Below are 18,401 nucleotides of genomic sequence, written 5' to 3'. Positions count from 1 at the left end.
AAATCTCTGTTTTTCAAAAAGACTGAAAATTGAGCACATGTAAAATTATTGAGCATAAATAATGTGTCACCTGCTCTCCACTACATTGTGGTGAGAGTTTTGAGCAAGAACTGCCAGCAAGGTAAGAAAGTTTCCAGTTTACAAGCGGATTTATGATCTGACTCTTGGCATGCAAAAGGTTAAAAACTTGTGAGGACCATCAGCCCTCTTATAAAGTAATCTCTTTATTTAAAGACCTTATTGCATATTGTATTTGAGTTGAAATGTTTTTAGTGTGCCTTGGAAAATCACACAGATGATGATTTTGGTTTTGGTGCTGTTTCCATGCTGAGGGTTGTGGGGGATTTTTTGCCATTGTAAGAGTCCCAGTCTGTTCTGCATTCCCTCTGTTGGCCAACGAGTCACAGGTAAGGAGACTACTTACAACACAAATACTTCTCAAAAAGGACAATAAATGTTGGGAGGGAAGGAATTCCAACTCTTGATTTCAAATGACGTTCTTGTGTATGGATTTATTTCTTCTTCTCTTTTACAAATGAGCAGAATTTCCTGGGTTTAATAACAATTTACTCAGAAGTTTGAGTTGCACAAAGATATTTTACTCCAAGAATTCTTTTGACATCTATTACTATTTTTAAGCCTTCAGTTTTAATTTACAGGGTAATATTTTTAATTAAAAGCACAATGCAGAGTTTGTTTCATATGTGTTCTCCATTTAATAATTTTTAATTATGTAGGTGCTTTTGATCTTTCACTGCTAGCATAATAAGTTTATTTTTAGCAAGAGGGGTTTTTTTTAATACTGCCTTTTGCACATGGTGCAGTAGGATCTGGCCTATTTACTCTTAGTACTAGTTGAAGATAATTCAGTAAATAAGGAAATTATATGGGATAATACATCATAAATGACTGTTTTCTTTACTGTTATATCCTGCAAGAACATGGAAGGCATATGGACACATTTTGTATGTTGGGTTCCTGGCACTACACTACTATAAAATACCATCCTTTAGCTTTTACCCAAGAAATACTAGTTAATGGTCACTGTGGCATTTACTATAGGGAAATTACCTAGATTTGAGGGTAACAAAATAGCAAGTGTCTCACTGGTTTCCAGTAATAAACCCATAGCCTGTACATGTCTTAAAAACTGCAGCCCAAAAATGAGCAAGTTAATCTGTTACAGTTTAAAAGAGATAAGGACTTTGTGCAGAAGTGCAAACTAGCTGAGCAAGCCAAGGCTCTTCAAAAGCAGGAGGGCTGTGCTGGCCAACTAACTTGAATCTGCTGAGTTTATGGGGAAACCTGCTAGTGATTCAAAAAGATGGGATTTTAATACGAATGTGTTCCGTATGTTCTTGCACACTGCCCTAACCAAGGGAGAAATTCTCATCTTCTGAAGGCTGCACTCCTTGAAAGTAGATGGTTCCACATTTGTAATCCACAGAACCTGAACTCTGATCAGCCTGCCATGATGGAAGACAAGCAATCCAAGACCTCTCAGATTTCACAGACCCTGGCTGAGCAGAACTACAAATGCAGGCACAAAAATAGCCAGTAGACAACTACAGGCTGTGCTCATTCAGCTCTGACACTGAGCATGGAGCCAAGGAGCTATCATCCTGTGCCTGCTGCACCAGTTTTCCCCAAACTGGAAAATCTGAAGACTCGGGAAGATGTTTAAAGTTCTACTACATTCGATTGAAATATTATTTATTTATTCTTTTTATTATTATTATTCATTCCCTCCATGTTGAAAATAAGATATGTTCTTCAAACCTAAGGCAGGTTGTCCAAATAATTTTTTGTGCCTACATTTACTAAGGGTTTTTTTTCAGTAGGATTATTTTTATACTTTTTCTGTCATCTTGAATGCAAGTGTGGAACTAGACATCACAACTGAAAGTAATCTTAGATGAATCTTTTCATTAAATTTGGGTACTGTTAAACAAGGTGAACTGAGCAGTCCAGCACAGAGCCACAGAGATGCTGAAGGGAGTGGAACATCTTCCTTCTGAGGAAAGGCTGAGGGAGCTGAGTGCCTGTAGCTTAGAGAAGAGGAGACTTGAGGGGTGACCTCATTCGTGAAGGGTGAATTCGGGAGGACAGAGCCAGGCTCTGCTCAGTGATAGCCAATGATAGGACAAGGAGCAAGGGGTGCAAGCTGGAGCAGAGGAGGTTCCATGGGAACAGAAGGAAAACCTTTTTCCCTTTGAGGGTGACAGAGCCCTTTAGCAGGCTGCCCAGAGAGGTTGTGGAGTCATCTTCTCCTGAAACATTGAAAGCCCACCCGCATGTGTTCCTGTGTGACCTGCCCTAGGTGATCCTGCTTTGGCAGGGGGCTTGAACTTGATCTTTCAAGGTCCCTTCTGACCCCTAACATTCTGTGATTCTGAGTTCTTACATTTTTGGAGACTGACCTGGCCAGATTACAGCTGAATTTCTAAAATTCAGCTATTTCATAAAGAGCTAGCAAATTCAAATGTTTTATAGACTTGACAAATGAAGGTAGTTAGTGATTCAGGGTAGTTGACTTATGCCTAGAATTTGATTAATTCCTATGTTTGTTACCTGTAAAATTGCTTTCTTGACATCATTTTCTGTGTAAAATGGGTTTCCAACTACTGTGCGTGGCAATTAGGGATTACTTCTGAGCAATTTGTCAGGAGCAATGGGATGTTCAGACATGCTGACTGGCATGACTGGACAGAAAGTGTAGGTCTGTGAATATATCGCTCTGCTCTGAATTTAACTCCCTGCTGCTAGACAGCTTTAAGTACTTCGTAGGCTATGATGGTATTGGTTCAGCTAGCACTGTTGAGAAATTGGGCTGATTTTTCACAGTAGTAAGAGCCATGGGGGATGTATATGTATTTATTCACTGCACTCGGTTGTTTGCAGCAAGTTTTGTGCTTCACTGTGCCAGTTTGAATTTTGCCTGTAGGCTTTAGCAATGTTGGTGCAGTTCTTACCAGGGCAAATGCTTTTCAGAGACCTTTTCCTGTTATGGCACCAAATTGACAGAATTAAGAAGGTATTTCCATGAAGCATGCCCTTGTAATGAGCAATTTATTCATCTGTCAGTCTTTCCGTGGTCATAGGAGTTGAGTCCCTTAACCTGCTGATGTTTCCGTCTTTAGTTAAATTTCACAAAATTATGTTCTTTGGACTCGTATGTTGCCGGTATTAAGTGGAATTAATTGGACTCGTATGTTGCCGGTATTAAGTGGAATTAGTTCGAGACTTGTTGAGTCACTTGGATATTCACAAGTCCATGGGACCTGATGGGATTCATCCTAGGGTGCTGAAAGAGCTGGCAGATGAGCTGGCCAAGCCTCTCTCCATCATTTTCCACCAGTCCTGGCTCACTGGAGAGGTCCCAGAAGACTGGAAACTGGCCAATGTGACACCCATCCACAAGAAGGGACTGACAGAAGAACCTGGGAACTACAGGCCTGTCAGCCTGACCTCAGTGCCAGGGAAAATCATGGAGCAGATTGTCTTGGGGGCAATCACTGCACACCTGAAGGATGGTCAAGGAATCAGGCCCAGCCAACATGGATTTAGGAAGGGCAGGTCCTGCCTCACCAACCTGATCTCCTTCTATGATCAGGTGACCCGCCTGGTGGACGTAGGAAAGGCTGTGGATGTAGTCTACCTGGACTTCAGCAAGGCCTTTGACACTGTACCCCACAGCAAACTCCTGGCCAAGCTGTCAGCCTGTGGCTTGGACAGCAGCACTCTGCACTGGGTTTGGAACTGGCTGGAGGGCCGAGCCCAGAGAGTGGTGGTGAATGGTGCCACATCCAGCTGGCAGCCTGTCACTAGTGGTGTCCCCCAGGGATCAGTGCTGGGCCCCATCCTGTTCAATATCTTTATTGATGATCTGGATGAGGGGATTGAGTCCCTCATCAGTAAATTTGCAGATGACACCAAGCTGGGAGCAGGTGTTGATCTGTTAGAAGGTAGAAGGGCTCTGCAGAGGGACCTTGGCAGGCTGGACAGATGGGCAGAGTCCAACATGATGGCATTCAACAAGTCCAAGTGCTAGATGCTCCACTTTGGCCACAACAACCCCATGCAGAGCTACAGGCTGGGGTCAGAGTGGCTGGAGAGCAGCCAGGTGGAAAGGGACCTGGGGGTGCTGGTTGACAGGCGCCTGAACATGAGCCAGCAGTGTGCCCAGGTGGCCAAGAGAGCCAATGGCATCCTGGCCTGCATCAGGCATAGTGTGGCCAGCAGGAGCAGGGAGGTCATTGTACCCCTGTACACAGCACTGGTTAGGCCACACCTTGAGTACTGTGTCCAGTTCTGGGCCCCTCAGTTTAGGAAAGATGTTGAATTGCTGGAGCATGGCCAGAGAAGGGCAACGAGGCTGGTGAGAGGCCTTGAGCACAAGCCCTATGAGGAGAGGCTGAGGGAGCTGGGACTGTTTAGCCTGGAGAAGAGGAGGCTCAGGTGTGACCTCATTGCTGTCTACAACTACCTGAAGGGAGGTTGTAGCCAGGAGGGGGTTGGTCTCTTCTCCCAGGCAACCAGCCAGAACAAGAGGACACAGTCTCAAGCTGCGCCAGGGGAGGTTTAGGCTGGAGGTGAGGAGAAAGTTCTTCACAGAGAGAGTGGTTGGCCATTGGAATGGGCTGCCCAGGGAGGTGGTGGAGTCACCATCCCTGGAGGTGTTCAAGAGGGGATTGGACGTGGCACTTGGTGCCATGGTTTAGATAGGCATGAGGTTTAGGGTGACAGGTTGGACTCGATGATCTTTGAGGTCTCTTCCAGCCTTCTTGATTCTATGATTCTAAGTAGGGCACAGTGTCTGTGGAGCTGGCTTGGCATGTTGGGCAGAGCGATAAGAAGAAGGATAACGAATGATTTGATGTTATCCTTTCACTCCAACGGTGGGTGCTTCTGCCTTTCCCAGTAACGCCACGCGGGGCCTAGCCGTGGGGCCAGCACCACTCTCTCGTCCCTGAGGCGGGAGGCGGCGGCCGCAGCTCAGAAGTAGGCGGGCGCTCGGCGGGAGGCCGAGGCGATTGGCTGCGCGGCGTCCTGGTTGCCATGGCGGCGACGGTTGCAGGGGAGCCGCGGAGGCCGCCGGGAGCGTGGGCGGGGCCGGGCCGCCAGTGCCTGCGCTGTGGGGGCGGCGGGGAGTGGGTGGCTGTTCACCGTTGCGTGCTCGCTCTCTCAGGTGCCACTCGCCGGCATGAGCAGCGGTGCCAGGAGCCGCAGCTGGAGGAGGGCCGCCCGCCTCAGCCCATCGACTTTCTCCAGCTCCGAGGATCCCCTCAGCCTCTCCGGCTGCTCCCCGCTCTCCCCCGCGTCCTGCCCCAGCTCCCCTAGTGGCGAGGAGGAGGAGCGGGCGGCGGCCTCCTGGAGCCGGCGAGGCGATAGGTAACCCCTGCGTCTGGGCCCAGAGTCGAGCAGGGAGTTCGGGGCCGTCTCTTGCATTCGCCTCATTCCGCTTGAGGCCTTTGCTGGGGACGGAAGATTGTTTCACCTAAATATCGATTTGTTTGCATAGATAAGCGTTTCAGGCACCTCCTTCCCTCGTTAGGATGCTTGGGGAAGTTGCAGCTCTCTTTTCAGTGGGCAGTGGAGTGTTTTCATGTGTTTGCAAAATACCTATAAGCTGTTGACCTGAGCATTGCATCTTTTAAAGTTAAAAAGGTAAAGCCGCTCCTGTCATTCTTTTAAGTGTTCTTTGGGACTGGTTAGTGTGTATAACTATATCCAGAGCCAGTTCTGTGTGTATGCGTTGCACAGTTCTTGTGGCTTAACTTAATTCCGTTTTAATTATATGCAAACTTAAGTATGTCTTCTTTTCCTTGGGATCTCTGCTGCTTGACAGGAGAATAAGCCTTATTCCTCCCTTTAAAATAGATGGGGGAGGAGCAGGGGGTGCCTATCTCATTCTGGAATGCGACCTTTGCATTGGAAACTTAGCAGATATGTGTAGTAACTGATGGGGCATCTAGCTAGCTAAACTGAGCTAGAAGTGCCACTGGAGTAAGGGAGGGACAACTGAATTTCACAGGGCCACAGCGTTCTAGTATGGTTCTCAGAGCTTTTTGGAAAGCTGCATCCCTTTCTTAAAAGCATTAATTGAAAAAGGTGCTAGAAGTCCAGGGAGAGTATTCAAATGTATTCAGAAATAGAGACTTCAGTTAGTGGCCCCTCCAGTTTCATGTTTTCTGTTACCTCTCCTTTTCTTTTTATCAATAAGTAATTTTTGTTTACTTACTGTGAAGTTCAGCAGCACTCAGTTCAAACCATGTAGTTTCTTTGCAGCCTGAGATGCCACTTGAAACAGCTCTCAATGTTTGGGCCTGTTGCTGCAATATTCCCTGGCAGCAGTGAGATGCAACCAGAGACGACCTCTGTCGGTGCCTGAGCTGGAACAATCTCATTAAATTCTGTGGGCACAATATATACTTAACTCATGCAGACACTGTATCTGAATAATACTGCTGCTGTCTTGTAATAAGCATCTACCAACTGTACCTGTAGCAGCTTCCGTGTATAGCTGCCAAGTTCTCAAAAGTGTAATAAGAAGCACTTCTTACACAGCCACTACCCCTCCACCTCTGCACACGCTTGCTCAAAGAGTCTTTTTGTTGTTGTTGTCCTCTTAAAACTACACAAAAATGAGCCGGAGGCAGACATTGAACGTGGGAAATGCAATATTTGCAAAAGAGGCTGAAAACAAGGCCTTGTGAAATGGTGTTAGGCATTTCCATACTTTTGGTTTGGATCAGTGTTAGGTTTGATGGCGTGACTGAAGTGAGTATATGGTAAATGATAATCGTGGTGTTTTCATCAGACTTCAGTTCTAATGCCAAATGAGTCTAATTTGGTTTAAGAGACTTAGTTAAAAATAAAGGTGCACCTGAGAATGTGGTACTTTGAAGAAGGCTGTTATTTTAGTTATTCAGAGGAAGGTCATCGCTGTGAACATGCCAGCATTTCAGAAGATGGTCCCATGAGATTTGGGTTGTGTGTGGCTCCAAATACAGAATCATTGTGCCAGGGACGGTGCAACTGGAGGCTGGAATGCATGCGGGAAAGGATTGAAAGGATTGGGTTCCAGTCTATGCTCCAGTGCAATCTGAGAGCTTTACACAGCACTGCAGGAGGAGAAATGACGTTTCTCCTTACAGTTCTTTGTGTGTTTTTCTCTGTTTAAACTTAATTTTCTTATTTTTTTCTTGTATATAATAAATTTTTAATTTATTACTATTTTTTTTTTTTTTTTGAGAGCTTAACAACTTGAACTTTGTAATGACAAGAAAACATGTAGGAAATATTTTTCTTAATTCATTCCTTCCATTGTGTCAGCATTATTCTAGTACAGGGTGCCATAATGCAAATCATGCACAGCAAAAAAATGTTTTGAGGAAGTATCCCTGCCCAAAATGTCAAGTCTGGACAAAGCTGGTGTTGCTTTCCTGAATTTGAATGCATAGTACTTTTCTCCTTATCTCTGATAAAGTTTCAGAAGGTTCTTTTTTAACACTCTTAAGTTGCATCTCTTAATATGTACCTGTTTAAAAAGTGTGGTACATTTTTGGTGTTTGTTAACAATACAGCATAAAAGCCCTGGGGTGCACCAGAGTGTGTTGGATAATGCTGGGCTTAGTAGCCTTGGTCTGTGCTGCTTTCTATCCGTGCCTTGTCAGTGTGCCAGGGTATCCTGTCAGTTCCATTGTGTTACATCTCTGTGGCAGCACAGTGTCAAAGGAGTTGGGGGCTGATACTGTGTGGGAAAATAACACTTTTCCAGGTTGGTTTCGACATGAATCAGTTTCCCTGGGCATGTCACGGCTTGAGCAATGAACAGTCATGTTGGTGGACACACGTGTGGGTAGCAACAATGGAGAAGAGTAGGACAAAACTCCTTAGCACTGGTGGTGTCTCCAAATGCTTTGTATCACAGAATCACATTCTAAAAAGCTTGCTGAGATGTGAAACATTTTGCAACAGAGCATTGCTGTTCGGTGTGAAAGTGTAATACTTGTGTATTGATGAAAAACAGATATGCTGAAAAGATTTATTTCAGGAGTGTTAATATACTTGTTTGGATGAATCTTCTGTAGCTTGAATTCAGCACATAACCCACTGTAGTGAAGCATGTATATAAGTAGGTATTTTCAGAGCTCTTATGTCCCTATTAAATGCTAAAGTGAAATTGAGTTTCAACTGTTTCGTTAAGGAAAAAAAAAATTCCTTGTAAGGTGGCTTACAAAGAAATATATTGGCATGTTTTTAGTTTTGGTTGACTTAAAGCCTAATATACTGTCTTATGTGATAGGGCATCTATAGAGTATTATAAAAGATATTTCTGGCCTGGGGCTAGGATTGCTGCATTATTCATGAGTAAAGAAGTTATGAGTGAGTTATGCAAGGTATCCTATTAAAAGTCTTAATAGAACCTTTTATAATATCATCAGGTATTGCATGCAAGCCATATTTCTTAAGTAAGTTTCCTGTGAAAGCTTTTTAGGAGGAAAAGCTTTACCTGTTAGGGTGAATGGATTCTTTATGCAGAGGTTGCTTTGTATCTTGAATCCAGTTCTATATGACTCGAAACAAGAAAAATATCCTCAATTTTTGGAGTCTTTTTTTTGTGCTGAAGGCCACTTATCCATGGAGCTTCTCTGTGACCAAGGACAGGATGGTAGTGTTAAATCTCTGATTTCCCTTGGGTTTCATACGTAAGAAGGATGGTGATACCGATGTTTCTTGTGTTAGCTTTTGTTAAGTTCATACAAAGTAATACTTGAATATCTTCTGCAGTTTGGAACTGGGAGTTAAAAAAACACTTAACAAGCTAGAGTTCAGTAAGTAGAACAAAAGGGTGATAGTCAGAGGTGTGTTATAAATGCCATTTATCCATTATGGAGCCAATTAAGCAAGGAGAAAAATGACATAATTGTTGTCACAATATGCCATAAAGGAAATGTCATTTTAAAGACAGTAGCACAGATAATATTCTTTTACATTTCTTGTTTTTAATTCAGAAAGGCTGAAGACTCTGAAGTAGCAGCAAGGGAAAAAGAGTCACCTTTGAAAGCTAATCTTTCACCATGGGAAGAATGGTTCATTGGCAAAGAGAAGGAACTACGTGCCCGCTTACAAGCTAGAGCTGCAGAGGTGAATCCATACAGTTGGGCTGATGTTAAGTCTAATACAGATACCAAGCACAGAATTATCTGCTTTCTTCTGGTTGTGGAAACACAAAGTTTCATCCATTATTTTTGAGCATCTTGGGCCTCCATGGTGCCTGTGCTTGACAGTGCTTACATGCTACATGCATTCTCTTTTGCTAAATGTTACGCTTCATTGAAGTGGTGCTGTACAATGCTTTGCCTGTCCAACTGTCAGGTAATGGTTTTGAGTTTAAAGGATTAAAAGATATTTATATAATTAGTACCTTGATTTTCATCATGGCTACATATGCCTGCGTGGAGGTAGTAAAACACGACAGGGCGTGTGCTGGGCGTAAGTATGCCAAGCTACTTGGTTAGATATAAGGCACAGTGTTGTTACCTGCTTAATGTGTAGTTATACAACTGTTTAGTGCTCTTTCCCAGGATAAGCTTCCCTTTCACAGCACATTTTCCCCCCTTTCTTTTTTTCCCCCATCGCAAATGACCAATTCTTGCATACTGGGGCTAGGGAGGAATTGAAAGAGCTATATGTTACCTTGATTAGTAAGTTTGTAGTTGTAGTTGATAAAATGATACTGTGGTTTAAAATCAAATTGTAACTATTGGATGGTGGTTAGAACAATCACGTCAAAGTTAGATCATTTCTCACTTTAGTTTCTGATTCATTATTTAACCTTGGGCACATCCTAACTTTTCTATGATTCACTTAATCTGTGAAGTGAATCCAGTGTAACACAGACCTGTTTTATGTGGGCTACCTCATGTAGTTAGTTCATAGAACACTCAAAACTGGAAGGTTCTGGAACAGCCTTTTAGAGGTCAGCATAACACCAAGATAGTTAAACTTGAGTAATATGACTGATCCATTAAGCCGAGGAGTAATTAGTTATGTTGAATTGCTTCTAAATCCTAATTAAGAGACACATTTCCAGTTTATCTTCTAAAAATGACACATTTCCATTGATTGTATTTCATAATACTTCAATGCTGCCTGTCATACATCTTTTTTAAAATGTTAATGGAGAGATGATTTCCAAATCCAATGTTTCCATTGTTTTAACTACATCACTGTGTCCACTATTGAGGGAATTGATGTAGGCAGTCACCACAGATTTAGGCTGTCTGCTTTTTCTTTGATTAGGAAATGAATATACAGCTTGAGAAGATGAAGCAAAAGCAAGAATGTGAAAGGAGGAGAAGAATGGCTGAGGAGAAGCACAAAGAATGGGCCCAAAAAAAGAGAGAAGAGGTAAGTACTGCTTTGACTGCAAGTATTCTAGCATGTACCATACTTGAATAAACCTGCAATATGCTTAAAATGTTTGGACAACCATGGTTGTAGTTTGCTAAATCAATGATTGTTTTAATTGAGAATTACCACTCCAATCCAGTTAACCATGGTTCAAGACTGATCTATTATTTATTTATTTTTACATAAAGTATAAAGAGATTTGTTTTCTGAGTAGTCAGATAACTGACAATTGGCTTACATCTTGTGTAGTAGCCTTCTGCTAATTATAGTTGGGGTTCTGGTCTTCTGTCTACCCTACTCTGTGACTTCCTAGGTTCAGTGCCAAAGCATTTTGGATAAAGTGTACATCTTAGCTGTCTGCAACGTCTTGTAGACGAAGTAGAGCCAGAAGGAGGATTTAGTTAAGTACTACTGTGGACAGGCAAATAGTATGGTAAAGCTTAGAGGGATAATTGAGGTGTGAGGCCAGATTCAGGAAATTCTCAGTGGACCACAGTTAGCAATTGGGAATTCCTTCATCCAGAAAGTCATTTCTGAGTGGGGTCAAAAATGTTTTAAGCTTTCTTGAGATGGTTACCCAAGCAGACAGAATCCTGACCTCAGTGGGGCACTGTACAGCTCTATGTCACACAAAGCAAGCATGTGCATGTGTACTGAGTGTCAAAAATGGGAATATCTGGAGGGCTTGGGCTTCTTCAGCCTCTGGCTGTTCACGGACATGTGCATTTGTTGTCTTACAGGCTGTAGCAATACCAGTTGCTTACTGTTCTGTAGTTCTGGTTCTGAATAAAATCAGATGAAAATGGATTGAAAATATTACAGTAGCACCAGCTGGACTCATATGTTAAGACCTCATATGTTTGTCTTCATGATTTCAGAACCCTTTAGATTCATCTAGAACCACTAGAGTAAGCTGTGTTTGGATCTAACCAGCTGTTCTTAGTCAGGTCTGACTGGATGATTGGCATAAACCCACCCCCAAACCACCCCTGCTCTAGGCATTTATTCTGATAGCATAAGGGTCCTCCCTTATTAAAATACACAGCAAAAAGTAGAAGATATATTATTCAGCACAAACAATGCCATTTCCCTCTTCTAAAATGCAAATTAAATTACAGGTGTCTGTAACTATTCATTGGCTTGAAAGAGCCTGTTAAAATTGTTCACAGTTCAAAACAGTGAAAGGTCGTCTTCTCCCCTGCCCCCACCACTTCTACCTGTTTGGCTTTTCCAAAGACCTTTGCCTTTCTGGATTTACTGATTAGCTGCTTCTTTTCTCTTGTCAGTGAGAGTGGGAGGGTTTTTTTTGTGGTGATCATATCAGCCCAGAGGGCAGGGGAAAAGATATATTCATGTCTCAGCTTTGTCAGATTATATTTTGGAAGGATAAGGTCATCCTTAGGCCATGTCCCAAGCTTTTACCAAAAGTAATTTGATTTTCATTTAAATCAGATGATTCATTGGCTAGTCTTTCTTGTAAACCGCACTCAAATCAAGAACAAACTGAACTCAAAAGCTAAGCTGTCTTAGAATGTCAACATTTGTGCTGCCCAGACCTTGCCACTTGAAGTTTTCACAAGACTGGCTAAATATCAGGACAGAGACTGAAGGATAAATATGGCAGTTCAATGACTAAGAAGGTGTTTAAAGTTGCATGAAGGTTTCACTTGAACTTTAGGGTTAGCTAAGTGAAAACTGATGGTTGCTATGATTTTCTTGGGGAGTGTGCATATATCTCATATTTAGGAGAACTCAATTTCATTCTAGAAACATCAACATATGCTCCTTGAGGCAAAACTCCGAGTGTTCTTCACTGAAATAGGCATTAAGCACTCACCAATTGCTGTTTGTGAACCTCTGTGCCTACGTAGAGTGCAGAAATGCTTTGTGTGACAGCAGGCAGTACTTTTGAGGGTGTTACCTCTGTGATCTCATGCCTCCTTTTGTCATTACTGAGTAGTGTAGTGAGTACTGTACTGATGCTTGAGCCTACGTGAAACTTTTTCCTTCATCTTAAGCATCCAGGAGACACTGATGGAAAAACTGTCATGCTGTGAATGTGAGATAAATTTGTGTCAGAAATAGGATGTTCATGAAAGAATTCTGCTGGCTTCCTCTACACCAAACCGGTTTCATGCAGTTTGTTGCATGGCCATGTCAGTTGTGATGCTCTAGCTGTTAAATTTTGTCTTTTAGGGGTCAGGTTAGGAAGCAAAGCTCAAGCACTATTTTTGTTCATGGACAGTTTCATTTTTTGGTTGGTTTTTTTTTTTTTTATTCAGAGAATGGTTTGGGTTGGAAAGGACCTTAAAAATCATCTAGTTCTAACTAATATTTCTACCTTCTGTCAGGAAGAAAATGGGATGCTTCTTGAAATTTTAAATTCCTTTGATAGTTCTCCATGTATAGATAAGTCTGATTTTTCTTCAGAAGTTAGTACTTTTGCCCATGAGACATTGGTTTGGTACTGACTCAGACGCTGCCTACTAAGTCACCATCACTGCTTTGTGGGACAGATAGATTTGTTTTGGGTGGGAGATTTTCAAGTACTGACCTAGCTCAGATTTCATTAGGTTCCAAGGCTTGATAGGATCACAGCCCAGAGCAGTCAGCCTGCAGGGCAGATTGGTATCCTTTCTCCTTAATAATGTGCTTGGGTGGGGTGGCAGGAGAACAAGCCTTTCTTGCAATGAGTAATTGGGTGGTTTACAATCAATACCTTAATTTATGTAATAACCTGTAATCGTATTTTAGAGTGTGTGTGTGAATTTACTAGTGGTTCAGTGAATAGATCATGTCTGTTTTGAACACAAGATCAAAGAGAATTTGAAAAACCCAATCTGACAACACCAGGCATAAACAAATTACATCATTTCCCTCCCCCCCATATATACATGGAAGGAGAGTGAAGGGAGGATTGAAAAACATCTACATTAATATGCACATTCCTAGCATTTTTGATGGACTTGTATAAGGGAAAATAATGAGAACAGGGGGAAGCTGGGAAAGCCAGGGTGACATGAGCTTGACATGGAACAGGTTATTAAAGCAGCTGGGAATGTAGTGTACACTAACTTTATAAAGGAAAAGCTGGTCTGTGCGGGAGAGAAAGAGGAAGAGTTTCTGATTTGTCTGCAGAATAATTTCTAGGCAGCTGCAAAGTCTGCAGTTCTGCAGGGAGTCTCCCTGGCTTAAGCATGTCTCACTGGAAAGAAAATGTAGCAGTTTTTCAGGCTTTCATGGTAGTGAGCATGGCATATCATTGTTTATGTAGGACCTAATTTAACTTTGGGTCAGCCTAGATAGTAACTGAACTCATCTGAAGTATTATGATTAAAGGTATATAATTGAAGAAGCTTCCCTGCCATTTAATTACAGTCTCTAGAAAGGTTTTCAGGCTACTTCTGTTTATAATTGTAGGTATGGAAGGGGGGGGGGGATTTTTTCACTTTTCTCCTATATTTCATGTTTTTTATATGATAAGACCCTTAGCTAAAGACTGTAGCTTTGAAAGACCCTTAGGTTTTTTTCTTTGTAACTTGATTTCAGTTACAATAGAGATAAGCCAGCAAACACCCAAAGATTTGAAAGCTTTAAAAGCCTTCACTAGTGGTTTTAACTCACTCATTTAGCATATATCTCTTAGCTACATTAATGCTTTTTATGTGTTCCACACAGCCACTGTCTGGAAACAGGAGTTGTTGAGAGATGTGTGTGGGGAATATTTAGTAATGAAGGGACGGAGGAACAGCTCTGAATAAGAGATCAATATAGAATCACAGGATAATTTCTATTGGAAAAGACCTTTAAGATCACTGAGTCCAACCATTCTCTAACTCTAGAGGAAGAAAAGCTTAGACAACTAGTTGTTTGTTTCTCAGGCAGGTGATGCTTAGAATCTGCATAATTTGCCAAAAATATTTTCCCTTTTTAGCATGGAAGGGTTTTAACACGGATCTTGTTTCTGTTGTTCACAAAAGCGTTTTGTAATCTCAACTTTTTTTCCCCAGAATGAAATTCCATTTTTAATCGGTTTTAGTTGTAGATAAGAATTTTATCAGAGGTACAGGCCTTACAAACAGTGTTGAGACATCATATTAGTGATGCTTCCATTATTTTGTAGTTATCTGAAGTTTTATATTCCAGATTATGCATTGGAGTGCCCATTTTCCCTGCACTGCTGAACAGATTCAGCTGACATTCACCAGAATGTAGCAGAAGTGAAATAATATAGTTGCTAGCTAATTGTTTTGTGAAGTCATGCATAGTGTGTACTCTAATAACTCTTAGTCAGATAAGGATGTTTGACAGGAGGTTACCCAAGCAGTGATACTGTCATCTGGCGTAGGTGAAGAAACATCCACCTCAGAGATTATGGCTCTTAGAAGGGGGCGGTTTGCCTGAGTTGTGTTTGGAACTGTGATTTGCTGTGGATTCACTGAAAGGTCAAGAACTGCAACTCCTATTTCTTTCTCAGATTTTTTGAGAAGTGTCTGGACTGTCTGCATAAGCAGTCCTAAAAGTAAATTTCTTATCTTATTTTGTGACAAGTTTATGTTTGAAACTATTTTATATGAAACCTAGCAATTAAAAAGTTCTGTCTTCAAAGAGCTTACAGTATAATAATTTTTTTCAGGGTTATGATAATTTATTTCTATTTATGAAGACATGAACTGTATTCTTCAAAAGAATTGCTCACTGAAATACACTGTAATGTTTCTCTTCTCTTTCTTTGGTCCATTTCATTTAGGAAAGAAGGGAAAGGGAACGAAAGCTGAGCAAAGAAATGGCAGAAAAAGCCACAAGGGAACTAGAAAAAATGCAGTTACAAGAAAAGGCAGAAGTAAAGTATAAAGAATGGTTAAAGAAGAAGAGAGCTGAAGAAGCAGAAAAGAAGAAGAAAGAGAAGGTATTAATCAATGAGTCATTTATTTGGATGGGATTACTTACAGTGTATTAAATACATTAGTTGCTTAATCTAATTAGAATTTATCAAGTGGCACTGTTTAACATGAAAAAAACTTTCAAAACTTGTGATGTTAGTGCCTTGAAGACATTAAGGTGTGGTCAGCAAAGCAAGATGCACTTTAATGGATTGCTGTTAACAGTCTTTGCAAACCCACTGCAATTGAGATAAGAGAAAGAGAAACTCAAACCACAGAGTATGCCTTTGTTACTCAGCCATTAGCCATTGCAGGCTGACCCAGACAGAGAACAGTCATCATTATGCAAGTTTTCTCCCAGTCTCCACCATTAGATTTATATTATACTTGCACATATTTCTAATTAAAAGCATTTTGCTTCATATCTGATGCTAGGAGTTCTAATTTTAATGTTATTTCAAAGGAATTGCTCACCTGTTATTTTTATAGGAAGCTTCAGAAGTCCTCTTGTTGTAGGCTTTGAGGTCCCTTATTCACTGGAACAAATGCTACCTTTGCAGGAATCATCCACAGTTCCTCTGAAACATCACATATTGGTAGTGATTATGAAATGTATGACCAGATGTCTTATCTATGAAGTTAATTGGTTGGATTTGAATTTATTTTAAATGGCAGGGTAATTTTTAAGTAGAATATGTAATATTATAGAACTACTACACTGTTGTTGTGGCTAAGTGTGGAAGAGGATTGAAGAGAGAAGAGTTTATCTTTATTCCCCCTGTAATTACAGAGCTGTCTTAAAGTGCAGAACACACATGTAAGAATTTCACAAGTACATATAAATAATTTCTTTGGACTAACTTAAGCTAGGTAAGATCAATTTGCAGGCCTTAATGACCTTAACGTTGCAGTCTTTTCACAATTTCCCATATAATTAAAACACTCTTAAATATTCTGAGCTGGTGGTGTTTATATTTCTTGCTTAACAAACTGATTCTGTTTCTCTGCTGAGCTTCTAAAATGCACAGCATAAAGGACCTTGAAACCCAAGAAAATGCAAGTCAGATTTAAACCATATGCATTCTTTATTATGTGTGTTCTTAAAAGCCATGTTCACAGTATCCATTCAACTTGGTTTAAACCCAAATGCCATGCCTATACATACAGTTTTTACTTCTGATTAATGGTTTTCCAAGCCAACTGCAGGCTTAGAGGCATCCCAGTCAGGGTTGCTAAAGGGCTGTATGAATATGGAGGAATGAGAAGGGTGGTTGGCTGTTCTAGGTGCAATAGTCTCTCTAGGTTAGTGGCAGCACAATAGGTCCTGGTCATTTCCCCAATATGTTCAGAGTATCTTCTGCCTGTAGTCTTCCAGAGTTTTTTCTCAGAGAAACACTGGATTAATGTGGAGGTTGATAATTTTATTTTCAACTTTTCTGTTGTCAGAAAAATGTATTTGTACTTGAAAAACATTTAAAATGCATTCAGCAGTCTGGGAATCTACAAAAGATTTGTTTACCAACTTGTGCATATTGTACAGGGCTTTGTCTGTAAGTATCTTAGTTTTTGTTTTTAGGAAAAAGAGAAAGAAAGGGAAGCTGAGCTGCAGGAGAAGAAAGTAAGGTCAGAGAAGATCTTTAAGGAATGGCTTCATAATGCTAGGAATAAACCACGCCCTGTTTTAAATGGGAAGTCTACAGGTTTGTACTTCTGCTGATATGTAGTGATTTTGGTTTGTGATTCCTTCCCTCTCATCTTTTAGCATAAAATGGAGCTTGTTTAAGATGTTCATCCAGTATCTAATTTTAGCTCATTGGAATGAGTGTAAGTCAGAGAAGCTTTTACTCTGAGACCCTTTGTTTTTTATAGCCCTTCACATTACTTCTGAGGAAAATTATATTGTTTAAGATAAAGTGACATATCAAATTATAACTGATTTTGATCTCATTTTCTTTGTCAGGCTTAGGGATCACTAAAGGCAATTACTGGTTCCTGTGAAGTGAACCAGTTCTGTTAGCATGCTTGTAAAGTTCATGTTACAGAAGGTGTGTGCCACCTCATCATACCTGAATCCCCCTTAGAGAAGAGGTGGAGTTTTGAGACAAAAGATTAATAAGAGGCTGACAGAAAAAGGAGCTGTGGAAATCAACCTGTGTTCTGAGCTAAGGTTTTCTTTCCATTTTGCTCTGCACCTGCATCACACCTTGGCTTCTGTAATCCTTTTTGTTTTAAAAGGAAGTGTTAGAGAATGCTATTGATTGGTGTTTTGCGAGTCCCACTTTGGTTTTGTCTTTTTTGAGGTGGAAGATCTATTACTTTGAACCATGTAAGTGATGTGATATACCTGTGCTCTCTTCCTCCAAAGTCCCTGCTGTTCTTGGTTAGGCCAAATGATTATTACAACTGTTTGCATTGTAAAGCTTGTGGTTTAAATATTCTTGTTTAGTTATGTGTATTTTCTAAATGTTTTAGGGTGTGGTGATGGGAGTTGGTATCCAGCTCCAGCGTATTATAACCCCATTCCTTGGAAACCTGTACTTGTGCCTCCTCCAAAGGAAGACAATGTTCTTGCCATGAAGAAGAGTAAGAGACCTGTACCTCGTCAGTCATGTTCTTCTTTGCCTATAGTAATTTATAAGCCCAAGAATAACCCTTGCAGAAAGCAGTTATAATACAGAAAATAAAACTGTTCTTACAATCCTGAGTGAACTGGAATATCAAGTTGTATGTTATTTTATGTCCAAAACAGGCTGCTTTTTTTTACTTTTATTTTTTTTTGTCAACAAGTTTTATGTTTAGAGCTCACTCAGCAATCAGCATTTTAATTTTTTTTATATGTTGCATTTTAGTAATAAAGAAATTTAGCCAATTGTAATGGGACTGTACCTCAATACCAATAAAACTCACAGAATTATTTCTTGCTTTCCTCTGTGTTGTTGAAGGAGTTCTTTTGGGTATGTGATTATTCTTTTGGGCAGCAGTATTCTAAAGTGTTGTCCTGGGGCATACAGAGTACAGACTGCTGACTTTTACTGTTGTATTTAATTATTAGTTTATTTCCCTATTTATTCCAATACATAAATAAAACAAAGACACCGA

At 40.8% G+C, this 18,401-nt stretch overlaps 1 protein-coding gene across 1 annotated transcript; it reads left to right on the top strand.

The window, feature by feature from the left end:
* Positions 1-5,058: 5,058 nt before the first annotated feature.
* On the top strand, positions 5,059-17,974 carry CCDC34 (coiled-coil domain containing 34). Its single transcript, XM_054390742.1, has 7 exons — positions 5,059-5,154; positions 5,189-5,391; positions 9,018-9,150; positions 10,309-10,416; positions 15,170-15,328; positions 16,879-17,002; positions 17,775-17,974. The coding sequence occupies exons 1-7, from the start codon at positions 5,059-5,061 to the stop codon at positions 17,972-17,974; spliced, it is 1,023 nt and encodes a 340-aa protein (XP_054246717.1).
* The last annotated feature ends 427 nt before the right edge of the window (positions 17,975-18,401 follow it).

The sequence above is a fragment of the Indicator indicator genome, chromosome 21 (genome assembly GCF_027791375.1).
Source record: "Indicator indicator isolate 239-I01 chromosome 21, UM_Iind_1.1, whole genome shotgun sequence".
Classification (NCBI taxonomy): Eukaryota; Metazoa; Chordata; class Aves; order Piciformes; family Indicatoridae; genus Indicator; species Indicator indicator.
The sequence above is the reverse complement of the archived record's forward strand: the minus strand, read 5'-3'. Positions and strand labels throughout refer to the sequence as shown.

Bases quoted from the DNA above. Each gene is read 5' to 3' on its own strand.
- CCDC34 (XM_054390742.1), top strand. From the start codon at position 5,059: ATGGCGGCGACGGTTGCAGGGGAGCCGCGGAGGCCGCCGGGAGCGTGG. The intron at 5,392-9,017 runs GTAACCCCTGCG...TTTTTAATTCAG, and splicing joins TGGAGCCGGCGAGGCGATAG to AAAGGCTGAAGACTCTGAAG. The intron at 17,003-17,774 runs GTTTGTACTTCT...TAAATGTTTTAG, and splicing joins TTTAAATGGGAAGTCTACAG to GGTGTGGTGATGGGAGTTGG.